Raw genomic sequence first — 18,485 nt, 5'->3', positions numbered from 1 at the left:
GCAGCATTTTTGATAAGTTGCACCTACTCTAGCAAGACTTTCTTAAACATTTCCTTAGCAAACTGCTGCATATTAATCCCCCCACTGGAGCAGAATAACTGGAGTGCATCCTGCGGAATTCCCTCTTGGGAATGTTGAAATGAGTGAAAGTTGTTCATAAAGATAGATTTTTAATTGGATGCGTTAAACCACTTGTTTTGGTATTGGGGGGGTGGGGAATTGAGAGGTGTCTTTTTATTTGTGGATCCCTCAACTTTACCTGCAGCAATGCAGGTGTGCTGAAATTGCTATGTGCAGATTTCTATGCTATATTCAGGGCAGGAGAGTTTTATCGTATTTTACACGCTCCCTCCCCCTCTTAGAAATAAGCTGTTTTCTGGGAACTGGGAAAGCATTTTGGGCTCTGGGTTCAGAACTGCTCTGTTTCTTCACAGAATAAAAATGGAGTACACCCCATGCTGCATTGTGTTTGTATAGCATCACGTTTTTAGGCTGCTTGTTCTGAAAATAAGATTTTAAGTGCTTAGTGTTTCAGGCTTGCTGGGACACTGGAAGTCAGTTTTCTACAATTAGTTGGCATGTGTGTTATACCAAAGAACAGAGAGTATTTTGTGGTGTGTGCCTTAACATCCTTCAGTTTCCTATATCCAAAAGTCACATTTTTCTGTGCAGTAGCACATATTCCATCTCCCTTGAAGTATCCATCTTTTGAAAAGTCTGGATGTTCCTTTTTTCAGGAACTGTTTCTGACCTTTCAAATTTTGCTCTCCCTCTCATCAAAGGTCTAAGACCTGTAATGAAACTTCTCTTCTGGACTACTGCAGTTTTGACTAATACTTGTCTTTCATTCATTCCTAGTGAATCAGGATGTTTATTTTCTCAAAATGAGTTGTATTAATCTTACCCCACTGCTCTTTTCAATTCTGTTTTCTGAGTGCTGTGTGGTTTTTGCTGGTGTTTGTACATACTACATTTAAAATTAACAATTTCTCATCAATCTGTTTTCTATCTAACATTAAAGACCAAATGATTAGCTACATTTTAACTTACAGCCATCAGTTAAATGTTTTCATCCCTTCTTGTTAAAAGCCTTATTTCTTGCTGCTTTTGCCTTAAAATGTCATTTGATGGATGGATTATACTTTAAGTGGTAGATCCTTGTGTGGTAAAAATGAGTGTCTGCTGTGTAGCTAAACAGGCTCTCAAAGTAACTGTATTAGGAATAAATATAATTTAAGAAAATTTAAGTCTGTGAGACTTCTTTAAAAAGTAAACCAATCATTCATATAGTGCTTAGTGATTTTTTTTAAAGAAAAGCATGTGTACTTTTGAACATTGTAGGTTTCCAAACTGCTGTAACTATTTGTGTCTTTCACCGTGTAGACTCTGTCTCTGACATGAGGCAGCTTTCTAACACTGCTCAGAAAAAGTACCCATTTTTTAAAAAAATACTCCAACACGAGGACTATACATACCACAGTGTAAAACTGACTGTTGAGCACTTACAGATAAAAAGCCTTTGAAACTGGAAAACCACTTTACAATTGCAATTAAAAACTGGATTCACAAGTTTAATATTGCAGCGAAAAACCTTTGTTTGAGAAAAGACTTAGGAATTCGAATCCTACATTTAAAAAAAAAAAAAAACAAAAAACCAAAATTTTCCATCTTGTTCCTCTCAATCCTAGAGCAGGGCTTGCCTTGATCACTTCTGCATTTGTAGAAAACCAGATTTTATCTGGGAAGGGTCTATAAGACTCTAGGTTTTAGTATATGTGTTTGGGGGGTGTGGGTCTAATAAGATACTGGGGCTAAATACTGAACTTCTGCTGTAGGAGTTCTGGTTTTTTGTATCGTTATAACTTGGAGCAAACCACTTTGTTATTAACTTTCAATTTGGTGTGGTTTAGTGTCTATTTCCTGCATCTTCTCTGTAGGATATTTGATAATCTCCTGTGTGTCACCTCAGTGTCTTGCTTAGCAGGAGCAGCCTTTCAGTGCTTGTTCCAACTGTGTAAAGATACTACTTCACCCTTTCTCATCACTTGATTTTGTGCTCCTTCTGAGAGGGTTTGCCCAAAAATCACTTTGACTTCATTTATCAAATAATAAATCTTTTTGCTGTGTAGATTTCACTGACAACTAAACAATGCACACCTGTCTCCAAGGATTTTGTTTTTCTGTCTTTACTTAAACTGTAGCAGCAGGCTGAAGTAAAATACATCTGTCTCTGCATATGGTGGTGTGCCTGATAAAAAAAACTTCTGAGGCTGCCTTGAATTTGTAGAACTTTAGGTAGAACTTCAGCTAGGGCAGAGATCCTCCCCCTGAACAGGATCTGACAACCTATCATTCTCTTCTTAAACAGCAACAGGTTTTCTTTAAATGGACTGGCATATGAACGTATTTAAAGTTCTCTTAAAAACTCGATGTGCAATATTCTCCTTCAAGCACTTATTTCTTCCAAATCTTTTTGAAGAAAATAAGCAGAAGGAGTGTTGAATTCTGATGGACTCAAACCACAGTAACTTGTTGCTCACTTGATGCTGTTCTTGTAAACACACCTGACATCAAGATGTCAAATTGCAGACCAGTCTAAGATTTTTTATTACAAAGTGCAAATTAGATACAGAACCTTGAAAAACAGGTTATTTTCTATTAGTGGTCATTATGAGATAGGGCAGATAAAGATTTAGCTCTTTCCCATTTGATGTTGTGAAACACCTCTGTACTGCCTCTTTTGTTGTATTCCCTTAAGAGATCTAAGAATAGGAGTTTTAAATGCTCTCTGCTTGCAGAATCAGGATTTGCTATTTCCTTTTTTGTAGGACTTCCAAATACCACTGAATAGACAATTTCTCTTGTTTTAAGAGAGATTGTAACATGCTCCTACTGTTTTAATGGATGAAAAGACACAGATTTTCCATGTTTTTTCCGGTTTGGAATCCTAATAAAAAGTGAAAGTCCAGCAAAATGCTGATATATGGCTTGCTCAGTACAAATTTTGCTGAAGCTAAACTGCCTTTTTATATGTTACTGTGTGTAATTCCAGGAAATCTGAGGTATTACTGGTTTAAGATAATGAAGTCTGATCTGCTGACTTATGTTATTTTGTTTACTTGTATTCTTCTTTTTTTTACATAAATTCAGCATTGCTATTTGCTTTTACTCTGGAGTAATGTTGAATGAACTCAGAAAAGTGACTTGACTTTTTGGTAATTGTATATGCAGATTGCATCATTTCAAAGTCGTTGTTAACTTGACAATGAAATGAACTTTACTCTTTTCTTGAAACTGATTTGTAATTGCTTCTAAAATGAATCAGTGTGTTCTGTGCACATAAGGGTGTTCCCATCCTATCTGCATGTACCCAGTTTTTGTCCACCAGCTTCTCTAACTTTCTAGACCTGTGTTCATACACAGAGAATAGTAATACTAATTTAGAGACTTTTGACTCAAGTTAAAGGTAGCCCAATGAAATTTATGCAAATAGCAACATGTTCACAAGGAAATTAATGGTTATTAATGGTGTGACTTCAGCATTTTGGAATTAAAAGATCAAAACTTCATCTTCTATGGGTTTTCAGTGATGGCAAGACTAGTGCCTTTGTAACAGCATGAATAAACAGGTACATGAATAAAAATGTCTCTGAAATTCCTCCTTAAGTAATATTAAATCTTTAAAATACCCTATTCCTGAATTTTGACCCCAGTCTTTTCCATAGGATTACACCACTTCTGTTACCCTAGAACAGTTACAATTTTATATTCCAGACTCATTGCATTTTCACTATGGTTTTCTGTGGTTAACTCCTGCTATCATCTGTATCTCTAAATACTGTTTTTTGAAGAACTTAGAATATGAAACAGAAAAGTTTGTCATAAATACAATTTTCTTCTGAAGCTGCAATAGCCATGCATCAATCAGAGTCTACTAAAATAGGCATTTCAGTTGATATTGGTTTGGGAAAAGTGTGACTTAAACTTGCAGGTTATTGAGACTTCACAAAACTGAGACTATTTTCCTTAAGCAAAAGTTGATGTGTTTGACACCAGTGTTTGAATAGGGATTAGTACAGCTTAAAAAATGAAGAGAGTGTGGCCCTAATTTTCTGGACTTCAGTAGATGTTGAATGATATGCTGTTGGTGCTTTAGGATGATTTTTTTTGTTGTTGTTCACACTTATAAAATACTTACACTTATGCCTGATTGCTACAACTAATACTGGAATCATGTGCATTCTGCATGGTGAGTTGGATTTTATCAATAAATGTTTGATTGTTTATAAAAATATTTGTGCCAGAAATTGTGTGCTACCATAGTGTGCTAACATGTTTTGAACCTTTGTGTTTGTCTTCTAGTTGTTTTAAATAAGGTTTTTTAATATGCTTTCTGTTTGTATTGTTTACAGTCTTACCTTAAATTGCAGTGTTTCTTGATGTAGTGAAGAAATTCAGGTCTTTTCTGGATTGGCAGGGAAGGAAGGTGGCAGTGCTTTCCCAGTTTCTTACAGGGAACAGAATTAATCTTGAAGTCTGATGCTGAAGGCTGTTACTCAAATAGCGAAATACAGAAGACAACTTCTCAGTTGCTGCTGAGCAAGCGATCACCCTCCATTAGGGTTATACAGGGAGGGCTGTCTGAGGATTTTGGAAGCAGTAGCTGCAATGATGACGTTGGTATCTTAGGATAATGTGGATATTTTGCCTCTTCATTTTAAATAAATTTAGTAGATGAATTTAAAATTAATTCTACATTTTAAGTTAGAACATTTTGGCAGAGCTTGTCTGCGAAGCAGTTATGGCTTTGTAGAGTATCTACAAGAAAAGCCCCCTCTTTTAATGGATTTGATGGTCTGTCTCCAAAGTGTGGTATAGCTAAGTTCCTGCCAGGTTGGTGTGTGCCTTTTCCTTAGGCATGTGGGTTTTTGACTGGGTTTTTTGTTGGGTTTTTTTCTTCTTCCCTGATAAAACTGCCTGGACTTCTCTAGCTTAATTTTCTGTCATTGTAGAGGCCTTGGGAATTGATGACTTTATAGGCACTTTGTTTCAAGTCTGTACTTCACCTTTGCCTCTGCATTTTCATGGATATTTGAAGATTATCCTGTGAGATTGTGTCTCCTTTTCTTGTCCTGCCTTTTTTGGTTTTATGTTTTGAGTTCTGGCTTTTTTTTTGCTTTTTTTTTTTTGCTTTTTTTTTTCTTTCTTTTTTTTTTGTTTTTTTTTCTTTTTTTTTTCTTTTTCTTTTTTTTTTATTTTTTTTTCTTCTTTTTTTTTTCTTTTTTTTTTCTTTTTTTTTCTTTTTTTTTTCTTTTTTTTTTCTTTTTTGAGGGCATTTCAGACAGTGTGTTTTAGGGCCTGTAATGCTGGTGCTTGACTGCAAGCCCGAATGGCTGATTTCTCTGGAATACTGGTGGGGTCTTCTGGGCACTTTCTCTGTTACATGTAGGCCCTGTTCAGTTATGGGTAGCTTTTGCATCCCCATGCAGGGAAGATAGTGACCTCAGCACCTTATTGTTATTCTTTGTCTGAAAGCATGGCAGAGGTGTTGTGTTTTCCATGTGGTCCAACATCATCTGTGGCTCCTGTCATCCCTGTCCTATGCATGTTTTGTATTCAGTGTCCTGTATTAAACCTTGTCTGCTTGTCTTGTTGTGAACCCAATGACTGTGATATAAGTTGATCTGCTAAGAGGTTGCTGGGCTTTAGAAACATATGTGTAAAAAAGGTGACTGTTCAGCAGCTTTCAAAGATGGTGTGTCTCTGTTTGGAATATGATATAGGGGAAACAGGGACAGGAACTGTGGGGTTTGTTCCCTCTTTGCTGGTCTGACAGGTAGGCTCAGGAGTCAGTAGCTGTCTGACCTATCTGCCATGCAGGGTTCTTGAGGCATTGCTGATCACACATGATGCTTTTCCTTCAGCTTGTACCAATTCTTCTCAAGACTGAAAGCTCGAATGTCTTGAGTCTGAGGGTTCATTCCTGTGAGAATAAAGTGTTGCCATTTTGTAGCACATGGGGATGTTCTAGAGAAGCAGTATTGTTCACTGCAGCCTATTTGCTAGGACCAGATGATTTCCATATAGACAGAAATTCCTGTTTTGTTCTGAAAGGTCGGTGAAGGTTTGTTGTCTTAATCCAGAAATGAGAAAATAATGGGATCCTGAATGTAGGCTAGAAAGCATGTAAAAGAAACTTGTGTGTCCCACCTGAACGCGTGCTGATTTCCCTGCTAACTAGTTAGTATTGATATATTTTCCCTGCTTTATAAACACTGTCATAAATTGCTACCTTGCCTTCTTTGAGATCTGGTGCTACCAGGTGCTCTTGCAGTAAAACTAACTTGAAATAAATATTTTGTAGCTAATTTGAAAATTGATCACTTGATAAGACATTGGAGTCTTATTGACTTAAGGATTTTGATTGCGCACTCTGCATATGTATTAGTTTAAAGTCCATTTTGGTGCCAGGTGGCTTTTCAACCCAGGCTGGCAGTTTCCTTGCATGTTGCAGATTAGACATTGTCAAAGGCAGAGATGTAGCAGTGTGATGTCATAGTTTGTCTCAGGTATCTCTGTCCTTTCCCAGGTGTCAATCACTTCCCCCTCTCCCCACCCTGACCCCTGCTGGGTACTGTCTGTCAGTCCTGGCATTCCAGAGGGGCATCGAGTGATTGGCAGAGTTCAAAAGATGCCCTGCATCCCTGGAGGGCCATTGGTGTCCCTTGCACCTGAGACCTGCCCACCCTGCACCTGGTTGGTGAGATCCCTACCCTCCCCCTCTCCTTGGGCTTAAAAGAGCCAACAACCATGCGGTTCGGAATTCTGTTAGAAGCTGTTATGAGATTCAGAATTCTGCCATCTGAATATGTGGGAACTCTGCACATCACTCCTGATGTCCAGAGCTATCGAGAAAACCCTTGGGGGGCTCAGGGGCCTTGGAATGTTGCCAAAAGCACTTGGTGGCTTGATTTTGATCCTTCTAGGGATGTGCCACCGATGTATGAGGAGATGGAATCTGTGGGAATCACTCGAATGTGAATGGTGAAGGGAAAACATAGTTATAGGGTAAATTACAGATTTTGGGGTTTTGGTACAGGGGGGTTGTGGAGACAAGATGGAGGAATCAGGGCATGTCACAAGACTCTTCTTTCTTCTTCTTGTCGTCCATCTTCTGCTGTGGTGTTGGCACTTGGGGATTGGTCTGGGATGAGGGTGTACTTGGTGACGAGGGTAATAGGTATTGGGGACAAAAGGTAAATATGATATACGGAGTTTTTGTTATAAAAGATGTGCCCACCTTGGAGGAGGGTCAGAGTGCCTTTGGCTGCCGTGCTGGTCAGATCCCGGTCGGGCAGAGAAGGGACTTTGTAGATAAGAAATAATAAACAATTCTGAAGACTGTAAAAACCTAGAGTCCAGACTCATCTTTTGAGGCCCAGCGTGCAAGAACCAGGCCCAGCGTGCAAGAACCATCCTAAGCGTGTGTGGGAGCAGAGACGAAAAGCCGACCCCATCTGAATAACTCTGGATTGAAACTCTCTAGCAGAATCCACTCCTTTCTCTCACCTCGCCTTAAAGCATCTGCACAGAGGTAAAAGCAGAGCTTTGCATGTCTGATCTTGTCTCCAGTGCCAGCTGCAGCATCCAACAGCCAGAGGTGTCTCTGAGGTGAATACACCGCAGTTGCCGCCTTTCAGTCAAGCAGCAGAGGCGAGACAAGACCGGATAAGCCCCATCTGGATATATGTATTGGTATTTATTCCTATAGGCAGACTTTTAGAAGTAGAATCCAAAATCAAGAATTCAGTCCATTGTATGCAGTGCAGGTTAGTACACTGATTTTTGAAGTTGCCTCTTCTCACAGTTTAGGGCACAGTTCATATGACCTAATCCAGTTTAACTGAACTGCCACTGATAGAGATGGATCTGTTCCTACTGTCTTTTCTGATTTTCTCACTACAGATGTAATGTAGCCAGGGTAAGTTGTTGGGATGTTTTGTTGGTTTTTTTTTTTTTTCTAAAGACTTGCTAAGTGTTCAGTAGTGGTACAGTTCTTAAAAGGAAATTATTATATGCTTTTGCATGTCAAGATGATCACGGATTAAGACTTTCAGATCTACTACTCAGATGTTGTTTTGAGGTTTTCTTTTCTTTGCTTCTTAGGTGACAGCAGCAATCTATTCTATATGTTCTTGTTACCTGTAGAAAGAAATACACTAATAATGTCATAAACAGCACAATGGGGAATCACTCTATGCTGCTCTACTTGAGATCAGGATTCAGGTCCACCACTGACACTTCCTACCAATGTATTTCTGGATGGTTTTGGGCTTTAGGCCAGGTACTGTCAGTTCTGTTACATCCCAATTTTTCTGTATTAGGATCTCTAGAGATGATGAATCAGGTGCACAAACCTTTGCAGGACTAATCTTCCTCCTCTGTCTTCCCACAAGCTTGATTTTGTTAGTGAGAAATCTTTGTGCATATCCTCAATGAAACAGATTGCAAGAGTGGCAGTGAGCTTGGTGTACTGGAAAGTCAATCAGCTCTCTGGGTACTTCTCACCGTTGTCTTAAGCTGTGCCTTTGTCTCTTGTGTGAGTATATACGATCTTGTTTTCACATGGTTTGTGAGCAGCCTGGCCCAGCCTGGACAGTTTTTGGCTTGGTCACAGGTAGAACTCTCTACAGTGGCCTTTAGGGCATCAGTTCTATGTAGAAGACTGAAAGGGATTGCAGCTTTTATACATAGTCAAGGTTCTGTTCATCTTTTTATTTATTTGAAGTTTTGTTTCAGTCCTGTATCTGAAAATTTCTGCCTTCCAGCAGTTGACTGAAAATGTAATTTTCATAGCTGACCAGACAACTGAAAGTTTTTTTCTAGATCTGCTGGCTAAAGAAGACTTTGAAGGTTTATTTTTTGAAAAGACTTCTAAAAAGTGCAAATTCATACCCGAATATTGCATTCTTGGTAGTTACTACTTACAATTCTGGTTAATAGTTGACAGTATTCTTTTACAATGAATTGTCTCTAATATATACTCTAGGATTAAAAATCCTAGCAAGTTAGTTTTATGTAAAACTTTTATATTGAATATCTTAAATGTTTTGATGTAAAGAGTAAATACAATTAGGACTATTTCACAACCATTCAGGTTGGGGGTGGGTTTTGTTGATGTAGCTGGTGCTGTGTTGAGTCTTAAGGTATTAATAAAAAGAATTGATGCCACTTATAGTTTTTATGGCATTTTTCTTCGTGTTCACTGATATCACAGAATGACCAGGCCAAGGAGTTCAGATTGCTTGTACCTGGATGCTCCAGTTAGTAATGAGTAGTAAACCTTAAAGCTGGAGTTATCTCCTCATTTATGGGAAGGGAGAATTTAAGGAGGTAAGGTCTTCAGAGAAGAAGATTCATATTTTCTTGTGAGTCAAGATAATCAAGTCTTTGTCTTTCAAAACAAGCCCCTTTGTGATGCTACATCTGAAATCATCTCTATGAGTCTTCGTGAGAAAATACTATGTGGTAGCTTGAAAAACAAACTAGTTTTTCATATTCAAACATTTACCAGTCATCAGTTGGTTTCGTGAAGGACTTTATATGCAATTGTCTGAACACAAGAAAGGTGAAGCAAGGATTTTTGGTGTGGCACTTGCCCTCTACTGGGAGTTGTGCTTGTTCAAGAGCAGAAATTCTTTGCCCATCTAGAAGCAGTCAAAAACATGGTCTTTGGACTGTGTGGCTGCTGGTGGGAGATGTCTGGGCTGCCATGATGGTTATGATGTAGGTACAGGCTTTGTGCTGGGTCATGTTTTTTCCAGTCACTTAATTTTGTTTTCAGTTTTGTTTGTTCATCGTTGAGGACAGCAGACTTACTTGTGAGTTCCTGATTGTGTCTTTTACTCCTTCCTCACTCGTGGGCTCTTTGTCAGGGTATTAGCATTCAGGATGTAATGTTTCAACAGTTGCCTGTTGTCTTAACGGGCTTCTTAATGTGCCAATGGAAGCTGATTTAAGCTGTCATCAATTTTTTTATTGCTTTTTCCATTTCCTTGATCTCTTAATTTTAGGGTCTCTTCCACTAACTCTTTCCGTGTTCATTGAAATGTAATTCTTAAGCTAAACACTGAGCATTGTAAGTTGGTTTTGGTTTCAGTTTTGGTTCAGGTTTTTTGTGGGGATGGGGGAGTATGGTGTGTTTTTAGATCAATCTAAACATTATATTGATTATTCATAACAATTAAGTTCAACAACATTAAGTTCATAATTTTAGATGAAAGAGAACTTGGACAAATATTTTTTCTTTACTTCAGAATCTTCAGAAATACCAGTCATGCAAATGAATGATCAGTCCTTAGTGTGTCTTGCAAAGCATAACTTCTAGCACAAGATATATGATAATTAAGAATAGGCTATCTCATTTTAATAGTTTAAAAGTTCTTTAATGGAAATTTTCTGTCTCTGGTGGTTTGTAGTAATGTCGAGTGTGTAAAAGGAGTGTTAAAATCCCTGTTGTGGTGTACCTGCATTCTTGCCAATCTCATACCATATTTTCGGAATTCTGAAGTCATAATCTTATCTGTGACAACACTTGTGAAGTTGTAGAAACTCTGTTAGTCCAGGTATTTACAATTTGGCTATAGTATCATGTGAAACATTTTAAACAGATCCATAATGCTGACGAACCTTTCTGACTTACATGTTGTTCAGCTATAGTCTTTTCCCACTAGTATTTGGACTATTTGCATTTTGAGCTCCACCTTTCTTTGGTCGCTCTAGCCAAGGCTGCATTTGAGCTTTGCATTCCTCACCAGACACTCATTGTTGGTGAGAACACACCAGCTCCTTTCTCCCTTGGAGAGGGAAGTTGTCATTAATGCATGTCAAAAACCATAAGCTTTCCAAGTTATTTTTGGTTTAACTACCATAGATTAAATAGACTGAGGTAAATATACTACTGCAGACATAAGGGCTTGTTCTCTTGAGCAGATCGGTGTTGGGTACTATGTAATATTCTTGTATCTATATATTCCAAGTAGCAATCTTTCGCCACTTAGTTACCATGCTTTGCATGGGCTCTTGAGATGGGAATAAGTTTTTTCATCCTGGTGTTTTGCACAGCTTTGTGGCAAGGACCCTCCAGGTTACTTTGTTTTCCGACAGTATTTGTTATGGGAAGATACTGGCTGTTCAGTGAAGTTCAATGAAATTTGGCAATTCAATGCCGGTAATGACTGCATGTGAAAGAGTAAAAAAACCAAACAACTACCCAAAAAAGAAACCAAAACTACAAACCAACCCAAATGCCAGAAAACCTAATTCAACATAAAACCCTATAGCCTATTTGTTATTTAATAAGAAGTAAACATTTTTAAAGTTATATTCTGTATTAATTATTGCTGTTCCAAAAGTGAAAAGTTTAGAAAAAAATTTAAAGACAGTGTTTTCCCATCAACCTGCCAATTCTTTTTTGTAATTGCTCTTGAATTCCATTGGCTAACTGGGAGATTTCAGTATGTATTTTCTCCCCCCTTGTCAAAATTCTCAAGTTGAGCAATCATAGGCTGAGATATCCAGTGGTCTTTCAACACAAATTGTAGAAAGCTGAAGTAGAATGGTTTTCTCTAGTTTAGACCCCACAAAGTTTAGAATCAATTTTATCCTGATGAATTAGATAGCTTTCAGTAACAACTGATAAGGGAATTTTGCTCAAATACAAAAAGTCAAGTTTTGCTGGAAATGAAAAAGTAGAAACTTCAAGATGCTATTAATTCCTCTGACCTCATATACAATCTGTTTTGTTTTTCAGATTTTGGATCACTCTTTGATCTGGAACATGACTTGCCAGATGAACTGATCAGCTCCACAGAACTTGGACTCAGCAATGGTGGTGACATAAATCAGCTGCAGACCAGCCTTGGCCTGGCACAAGATGCTGCCTCTAAACACAAGCAGCTGTCTGAACTTCTACGGGCTGGTAGCTCCCCAAATCTCAATATGGGGGTCGGTGGCCCTGGCCAAGGCATGGCCAGTCAAACCCAACAAAACAGTCCTGGAATGGGAATGTTGAATAGCATGGTGAAAAGCCCCATGGCACAGGCTGGCTTGACGTCTCCCAATATGGCCATGGGTGCAAGTGGGCCGAACCAGGGTCCTTCTGCTCAATCCACAGCAGCAATGATGCCAACAGTGAACAGCCCAGTTAACCAGCCTGGCATGGGAATGAACACAGGGATGAATGCTGGCATGAATCCTGGGATGTTGGCAGCAGGCAACGGACAGGGGATGATGCAGGGGCAAGTCATGAACGGTTCCATTGGAGCAGGCAGAGGACGACCCAATATGCCCTACCCAAACCCAGGAATGGGCACTGGGAACTTGTTGGCTGAGACACTGCAACAAGGCACTCCACAGATGGGAGGGCAGGCTGGACTAAGAGGGCCACAGCCTGGAGCCATGAACAAGGTAAAGCAAGCTAAACTTCATTACTTCTCCTCATTGTTGACTTTATTTTGTAAAATTAATCCTCTACGCTGTGGATTCTATAGGATTTTTTCTTTAAGAATCCTGTATGATGGATTAAATAGTTTAAATGCTGCTAAAGTGGAATTTGTGATGGTCATAGGAAGCAAAAATTGAATCTTGCACAACAAGCAAGACTATGACTAGATTAAAAAGCCTATTTTGGAAATCTCTTGATAGTACAGATTATCCATTACACTGAAGTAACTTGATTGTATTTTATCTATTTTATTCTTTCTCTGCAACTGTAGTTTTCTATCTAATGTGATGCTGGTATTGCGAGTGTGATGGGAATCCATCAGGACCTTTTAGGTGCTGTGGTGCTTTTTTCTGTATGACAGTTAATGCAGATATTTGTCTGAGATCAGCTGAGTGTTTGTGCTGTAGCAGATGCTGAGAGCTGCTCTGTTCACTGTGTGTGCTGGGTATTTGAGTTAATGGTGGAGAATGAATGCTTGTAGATGTCTGAAGACAATGTTGAGTTCTTAAGACTGCTAATCTGACTCGGTTCCAGTTTTAGAATTTGCAGTGGCTTTGTCTATTGGAGAGTAAACCAGAAAGCTTAAAAAAAAACGTATTTTTAAAACTGAGTGGGAAATAAATGTACTTTTGTAATCCAGGAGGTTGGAAGAAAGTTGTCATAAGTCACCGAAAAGATGAGAGAAGACCTACTGGTTTAACTAAGGAGAAAAGGATATCTTTAATTTAATTTTTGTCATGCACAATTAGCCAGCTTAGAGTAGGAACCACTTGAGTATTCTTTTTTTTTTAATGTTTTGATCAAAAGCCTAGAAAATACTTCAGCTCACTTTAAGTGGGTATTTTGTGTTTCTTGGCTACTGAGGGGAGAGGTTTTTTTAAAGGTCCTTTGCAATACCTAAATCTATCTCTGAATGCCTAAAGTCAGTCCACTTGGAGGACTCGGAATGATAAGTAACAGTCTATAAATGTATTTGAAACATACTTAAAAATTATATTGTGTATTAAGGGTTTTGTCATGCTTTAATATATTAAGTGAAATTACTTTTGTGTCTTGTGAACATTTATTATGCAATTCTTTGGTCTTTGTTGCTTGCTTAAGTTCAGTGTGCTAACTTTTGGCGGTGTGGGTCTGTGTGTGTGTGTGTGTATATATATATATATATATATATATATATATATATATTTGTTAAGTAATGAGTTGATTCTGTGGTCTGGTCACTTCAGATATTTTTGCCTGATAGGAAAATTGATGCAAAGCTTGATTACAGTAGAAAATTTATATGCAGCTTACAGTGGTAAGAAATATGTAGCTGCTTGAAGTATTCTTGCACTCATTCATTATTTCTTGGCTGTAAAAAAAAAAAAAGTGATCCTCAGAAACCTGTCTTCAGAGGTCAAAAATTGATGTATCGAGTGTTTGGATGGAATGCAACTTCATCCTTACTTATCAGAGCTAAAGTAAAGTTATGCACTATAATAAAATCATTTATCTAAATATAAAGAAAGGACATAATATCAAGCTTTTGATGGATTTAGTCTAAAATTTAATTGTCTCCTTTCCTTACTTAAATTCCAAAAGTTCCATACGTGTAAATTAAGAGCACTTTATGCTTTTGAGAATATTCAGACCAAATACACAATTTCTGGTTTTTAGTTCATGGTCCCAGACTGGTTAAAAGTACTTGGGGTTCTTTAATTGCTGATAAAACAATCTTGAGGCTTTTTGTGTTAAGTATAGTGGGTATAGTCCTCATAAAGGAGCTGAAACTGTCGAATGAGAGAGAACAGTCTGAAATGGAGGCTGAAATTCCGGAATGTCTTCAATTGGTTTGGTTGTTGGCAGGGAGCCTGTGTTTCACTTCATACAGTAGAGTTAGCTTAGTCTGACAACAGTAATGTCTGACTGTTTTATCTCCCCACCCATCTGCTTTTGGGTTTTCCCACCTACAAATCTTCAAAAAGTAGATGAAAACAGAGGACCTTAAGCAGTTGTTTTTAAAAGCCAGTTTATCTAATTGGTAAATTTAGTAGTGTGTTGCTGTTAAAGTGGGAGTTGATGTAATAACTTTTGTAGGTTTCCTTCATTGCTACAAAAAATGTGCGTTATCCAGAAACTCTCCTTCAGTAGGAAGAAAAAAAAAGTCAGACGAGAGGCTTTGGTTATGATTGTTCAACTTCATCATGTTAGCTTGCCAAAGGCAGCCCCTTTAGGTGATGGAAGGGTTGCTTCAGAGAGTTCTCTCTCAGTGAAATGGATGTGTCTTGTGCAATGGTTTATATGGAATAGCTTAGGTTTCCTGTGATGTTGAGTAATTGGGAGGGAGGATGTTATGCTCTTCTAACAGCAAAGATGAACTCCATGGAGCTAGTCACTTTGGAAAGTGAAATTGGTTATGTTTCTACTTTTTTCTGTTATCCTCTGGAGTTACTGAAGTTTTCTTCCTCTCTTCCGAAAACATTGTCTAGCAATAGAGTGGAATGCTTGCTTTGGTCGTTATCTGTGTACTTCTCTAGTTGGGCATGTTACTTTTAGGACTTGAAAACTCAAATGTCTCTGTAAATTATTTCTGTTCATAAACTTGTTCTGTCACAATCTGATGCTTCCATTCTGTAGTTTTCTGTCCTAATGTTAGCAGTCACCGATTATGGAGAAGCATTTCTGTCTGGATGCTGTCTCTTCCAATTGCATGACAGGCTGTGTGGAGAAACTAAACCTGACTGAAATTGAAACTCAGGTGGTCATTAAAAAAAGAATTAATTTGGATTGTTTTTCAGGTCCAGTTTATACTCATCATTGGAAAGCTAGTCTCCCAATATTAGGGAGGGGATTTTTTTAAAGGAGTTGATCTTGCCTGTCAAAGGAGGGTGTGAATCCTACTTTGGTGACAGAACAGATGTAAAAACGCCTGTGAAAGTCTGCCCTGAAAGGAAGTGTTAGAAGTTTGGAGGGAAAGGAACTGTAAGAACACAAAACTGTGTTCTTGAATAGTTTTTTTTTTCTATGTGCTTGGTTTTGTGCTAGTTAAGAGGATAACAGATATGCCTTTTACTCTTGAAATAGTGTTTTGGAAATTGTTTGTAATGCTTCGGTTCTGTGCTCATTGAAGTATTTTCCATGCGTTTTACTACACTAGATAGTTTTACAGCTTTGATTTAAATGTAAACAGGTAACTTATTGCAAAGCTTGAATTGCTAAAAGCTGATTCACGTTTCTGGTTTTGAACCATTCTTCGTTTGGAATTTTATCTAGTTAAAACCTTTGTTTTGTTCTTCCACTGAGTTCTGTTGAGAGAGCCCCATCAGGGTCTTACCTGTCCAGCCTTGTATGAGGGGAAGAGGGTATTTTGTGTGTAAGTTGCTCTAGGCATTTCTGTCATAGCAGTGCTCTACCACGGAGTGATAGACCTGACCTTCAGGTCACTTACATTTCCTGTCTGATTCAAGAAATCTTCCCTTACTCCACTAATGAAGTGGATGTGTAGGCAGTTCAGATTAGTAAGGGCATTACTACTACCTCTGCTATGTGAGCATTTCACTTGAAACGTTTAGTTCCAGTAATAATACTTTGTGACTTGGTTTACTCTTTCAGTAAGTGCAAAGCTCTCTGCTATTATTGGCTTTATCAGTTTAACCTCTGTGAAGAAGATTCAATGGCAATATTTTACAAACATCATTTGTCAGAATCTCCTCAACTTCCTCTAAGTAGAACAGTAAGAAATTTCATACCAATGAATTTCTGTTCAAAGTTGAAGAGATTGAAGATGTCACCCTCAAATTGTGAAATGAGATTAAAAAATAAAAGCATCATATATTTCTTAGTCTCTAATTTCAGATAGGTGGTCAGTGTTCTTGGTTGCCTTTCTGTTTTTCTGTAGCTGTTTGATTCACCAGGTTATTGTATCCATACTGTTCAATCTGTGACTGAGCATACCAAGTGATCAAGTACGTTAATCCATTCAAAGGGTAGTGGGAGTTCCAGTCCTTGCCTTGCTCTTCTTTGGTAAACTAAGGTGGAAAAAGAAGAATAATTGCTCTTTTTATACCAGACTAAGAGAGGAAAGTTTGTTTATGAGGGAAAAATGAAGCAGTGAGTCTAAGTTTCTAGAGTGGCATGGGGAGTTTCTTGCAGAAATAGCAGCAACATAATGCTGGTGTCTTGAAATAGGCATCTTAAAATACTGTGCAGTTAAATGCAAAGAAAAATAATCAATAACAGTCCTTGGAAAGAATTTAGCAGACACCACTGGCAAAATGTAGTTTGCTTGAGTTCAGTAATGCTCTACCAGTCAGTAGAATGGCACTAGGAAGTGTTGTACAGTAAATTGTTGTTTTTAAAGAGCTAGCTGGAATTCACTTAAACTAAATTTCCTGTTTGGGGAAAGTTAATTAACTTTCACTTGTGAACTCGTGGATATGGAAAAATACTAGGTATCATCAGTATAGCCTTAAACTAGACCATGCACTGCAGTTTCCCTGGTAGAGATATACGTAGTTGATACTGTGAATTCTGGATTCTTTGAAAGAATGTTATTAAAACTTAATTTTGTTTGTTTACTTCTCCATGCTTATAGTTATATTTGCAGATCTAAAAGCTGGTCACAGTTCAGTACTAATGCCACTGTCTAGCTGTCTCTCAAATATTAGAATGTCAACGATGCAGTTGTGTTTACAGAGAAATGGTAGAATATTTGTAATGTCTGTGTCCATACTTATATAGCTACTTATATAGCAGATATTCCTTTTCAATTTGTGTTCTGTGCTATTAACAGTAAAACTAGAAGCAGAGTTAGTCACTTGACCTTCTTCTGAACTGAAGATGCATGTGTTTCACGGCATTAGAATAAAACCTTGGGGAATTTCCTCTGCTTTTGTAGTTACTCCTCTTAGATGGGGGGAGTACCTGAACAGCCCTGTCTGATACAACTTGTAAACTAGAATGTTTCCTGAACACATGTCATCCATGGTGAGAGATACACACCTTTCACTATTCTGGTATTGACAGCCCCTGCTTTCCCTGGATGCAGAAAAGTCAAGTTGTATTCTGTTGTACATGTAAAAGGTAGAATTATTTGAGATTACCTTTGCTTTCCATTATCATCATGTTATGATCTTCCTTGTTTTCTTCTTCTTAATGTGAATTGGTCTTCTGTCTCTTCTTCCTTGTGTGCAAGTTCTTGCATATGTGGTGAAATTAAGTGGAAGTGTGAAGTGAGGAGAGGAAGGAAAATTTTGGATGAATATGAAGAGAAGTAGGAAAGGCAGTGAAAGAAAGTGATGGCCAGGAAGAGTAAGTAGAGGCTGTACTTGCTGACTTGTAGCTATGACTAAGCCATGTATGTGTTTGCATTGTATTGCAGATGAAGCCTTGTGCTTCTCTTATGCAGTGGTACCAACACCACCTTTCTTCCTTTCTTTGGCTGGTTCTTCTGCACTTTTTTATCTATCCCCTCCCAAAGAACATTAATGTTCTGATGATCTGTGTGTCACACGTCTTAGGTGTCACTTGAGTGTCTGGCTTTGAGTCAGTTTGGTGTGCTTGTCTGTCAGCCTGGCCTGATCTTCTCAGGTCTTTGCCTCTCCTGTAACCTGAAATGGGAAAGTATTACCCCTGTAAGGAGCAGCTAGGCAGAGCTAGGCATGTGGTGTTCTGCTTCCAGGTCCCTTGGCAGAGTGGGTGGAGGGGAGCCCTGTGTTTCTGCTGTGGAGAGAGCCTTGATGGAGGGGGCTGGTCTTGCACCCCAAACAGTGCCAGTGGCTGATGCTTGAGAAAACATCAGGGGATCCTTGTGCTGAGCCAACTTGATGAGTAATTTGAAAAAGTCAGAAACTTCACATAAAGTCTGTGTTCAGCTTTGTTGCAAATATAAATGTTGATTGGCTTGGTGAAACCTCATTAGAAAGTTGTTTTGGGTGACGTAGCAAAAGTGTCCCTTAAAGTCTAGGTTTGAGTTTCTTACCTTGTAGTCAGGACAGAGCTG

General features: G+C 38.4%; 1 protein-coding gene across 1 annotated transcript in view; it reads left to right on the top strand.

Annotated features, from left to right (window-relative positions):
• EP300 (E1A binding protein p300) overlaps positions 1 to 18,485 on the top strand; it is a 62,094-nt gene that overhangs the window by 4,771 nt on the left and 38,838 nt on the right. The window contains exon 2 of the mRNA XM_009086534.4: positions 11,813 to 12,468. Coding sequence (XP_009084782.1) covers positions 11,813 to 12,468 — 656 coding nt within the window. The remainder of the gene's footprint in view (positions 1 to 11,812; positions 12,469 to 18,485) is intronic.

This window comes from Serinus canaria, chromosome 1A (assembly GCF_022539315.1).
Source record: "Serinus canaria isolate serCan28SL12 chromosome 1A, serCan2020, whole genome shotgun sequence".
NCBI classification, from domain to species: domain Eukaryota; kingdom Metazoa; phylum Chordata; class Aves; order Passeriformes; family Fringillidae; genus Serinus; species Serinus canaria.
This window is presented reverse-complemented; position numbering and strand designations above follow the sequence as displayed.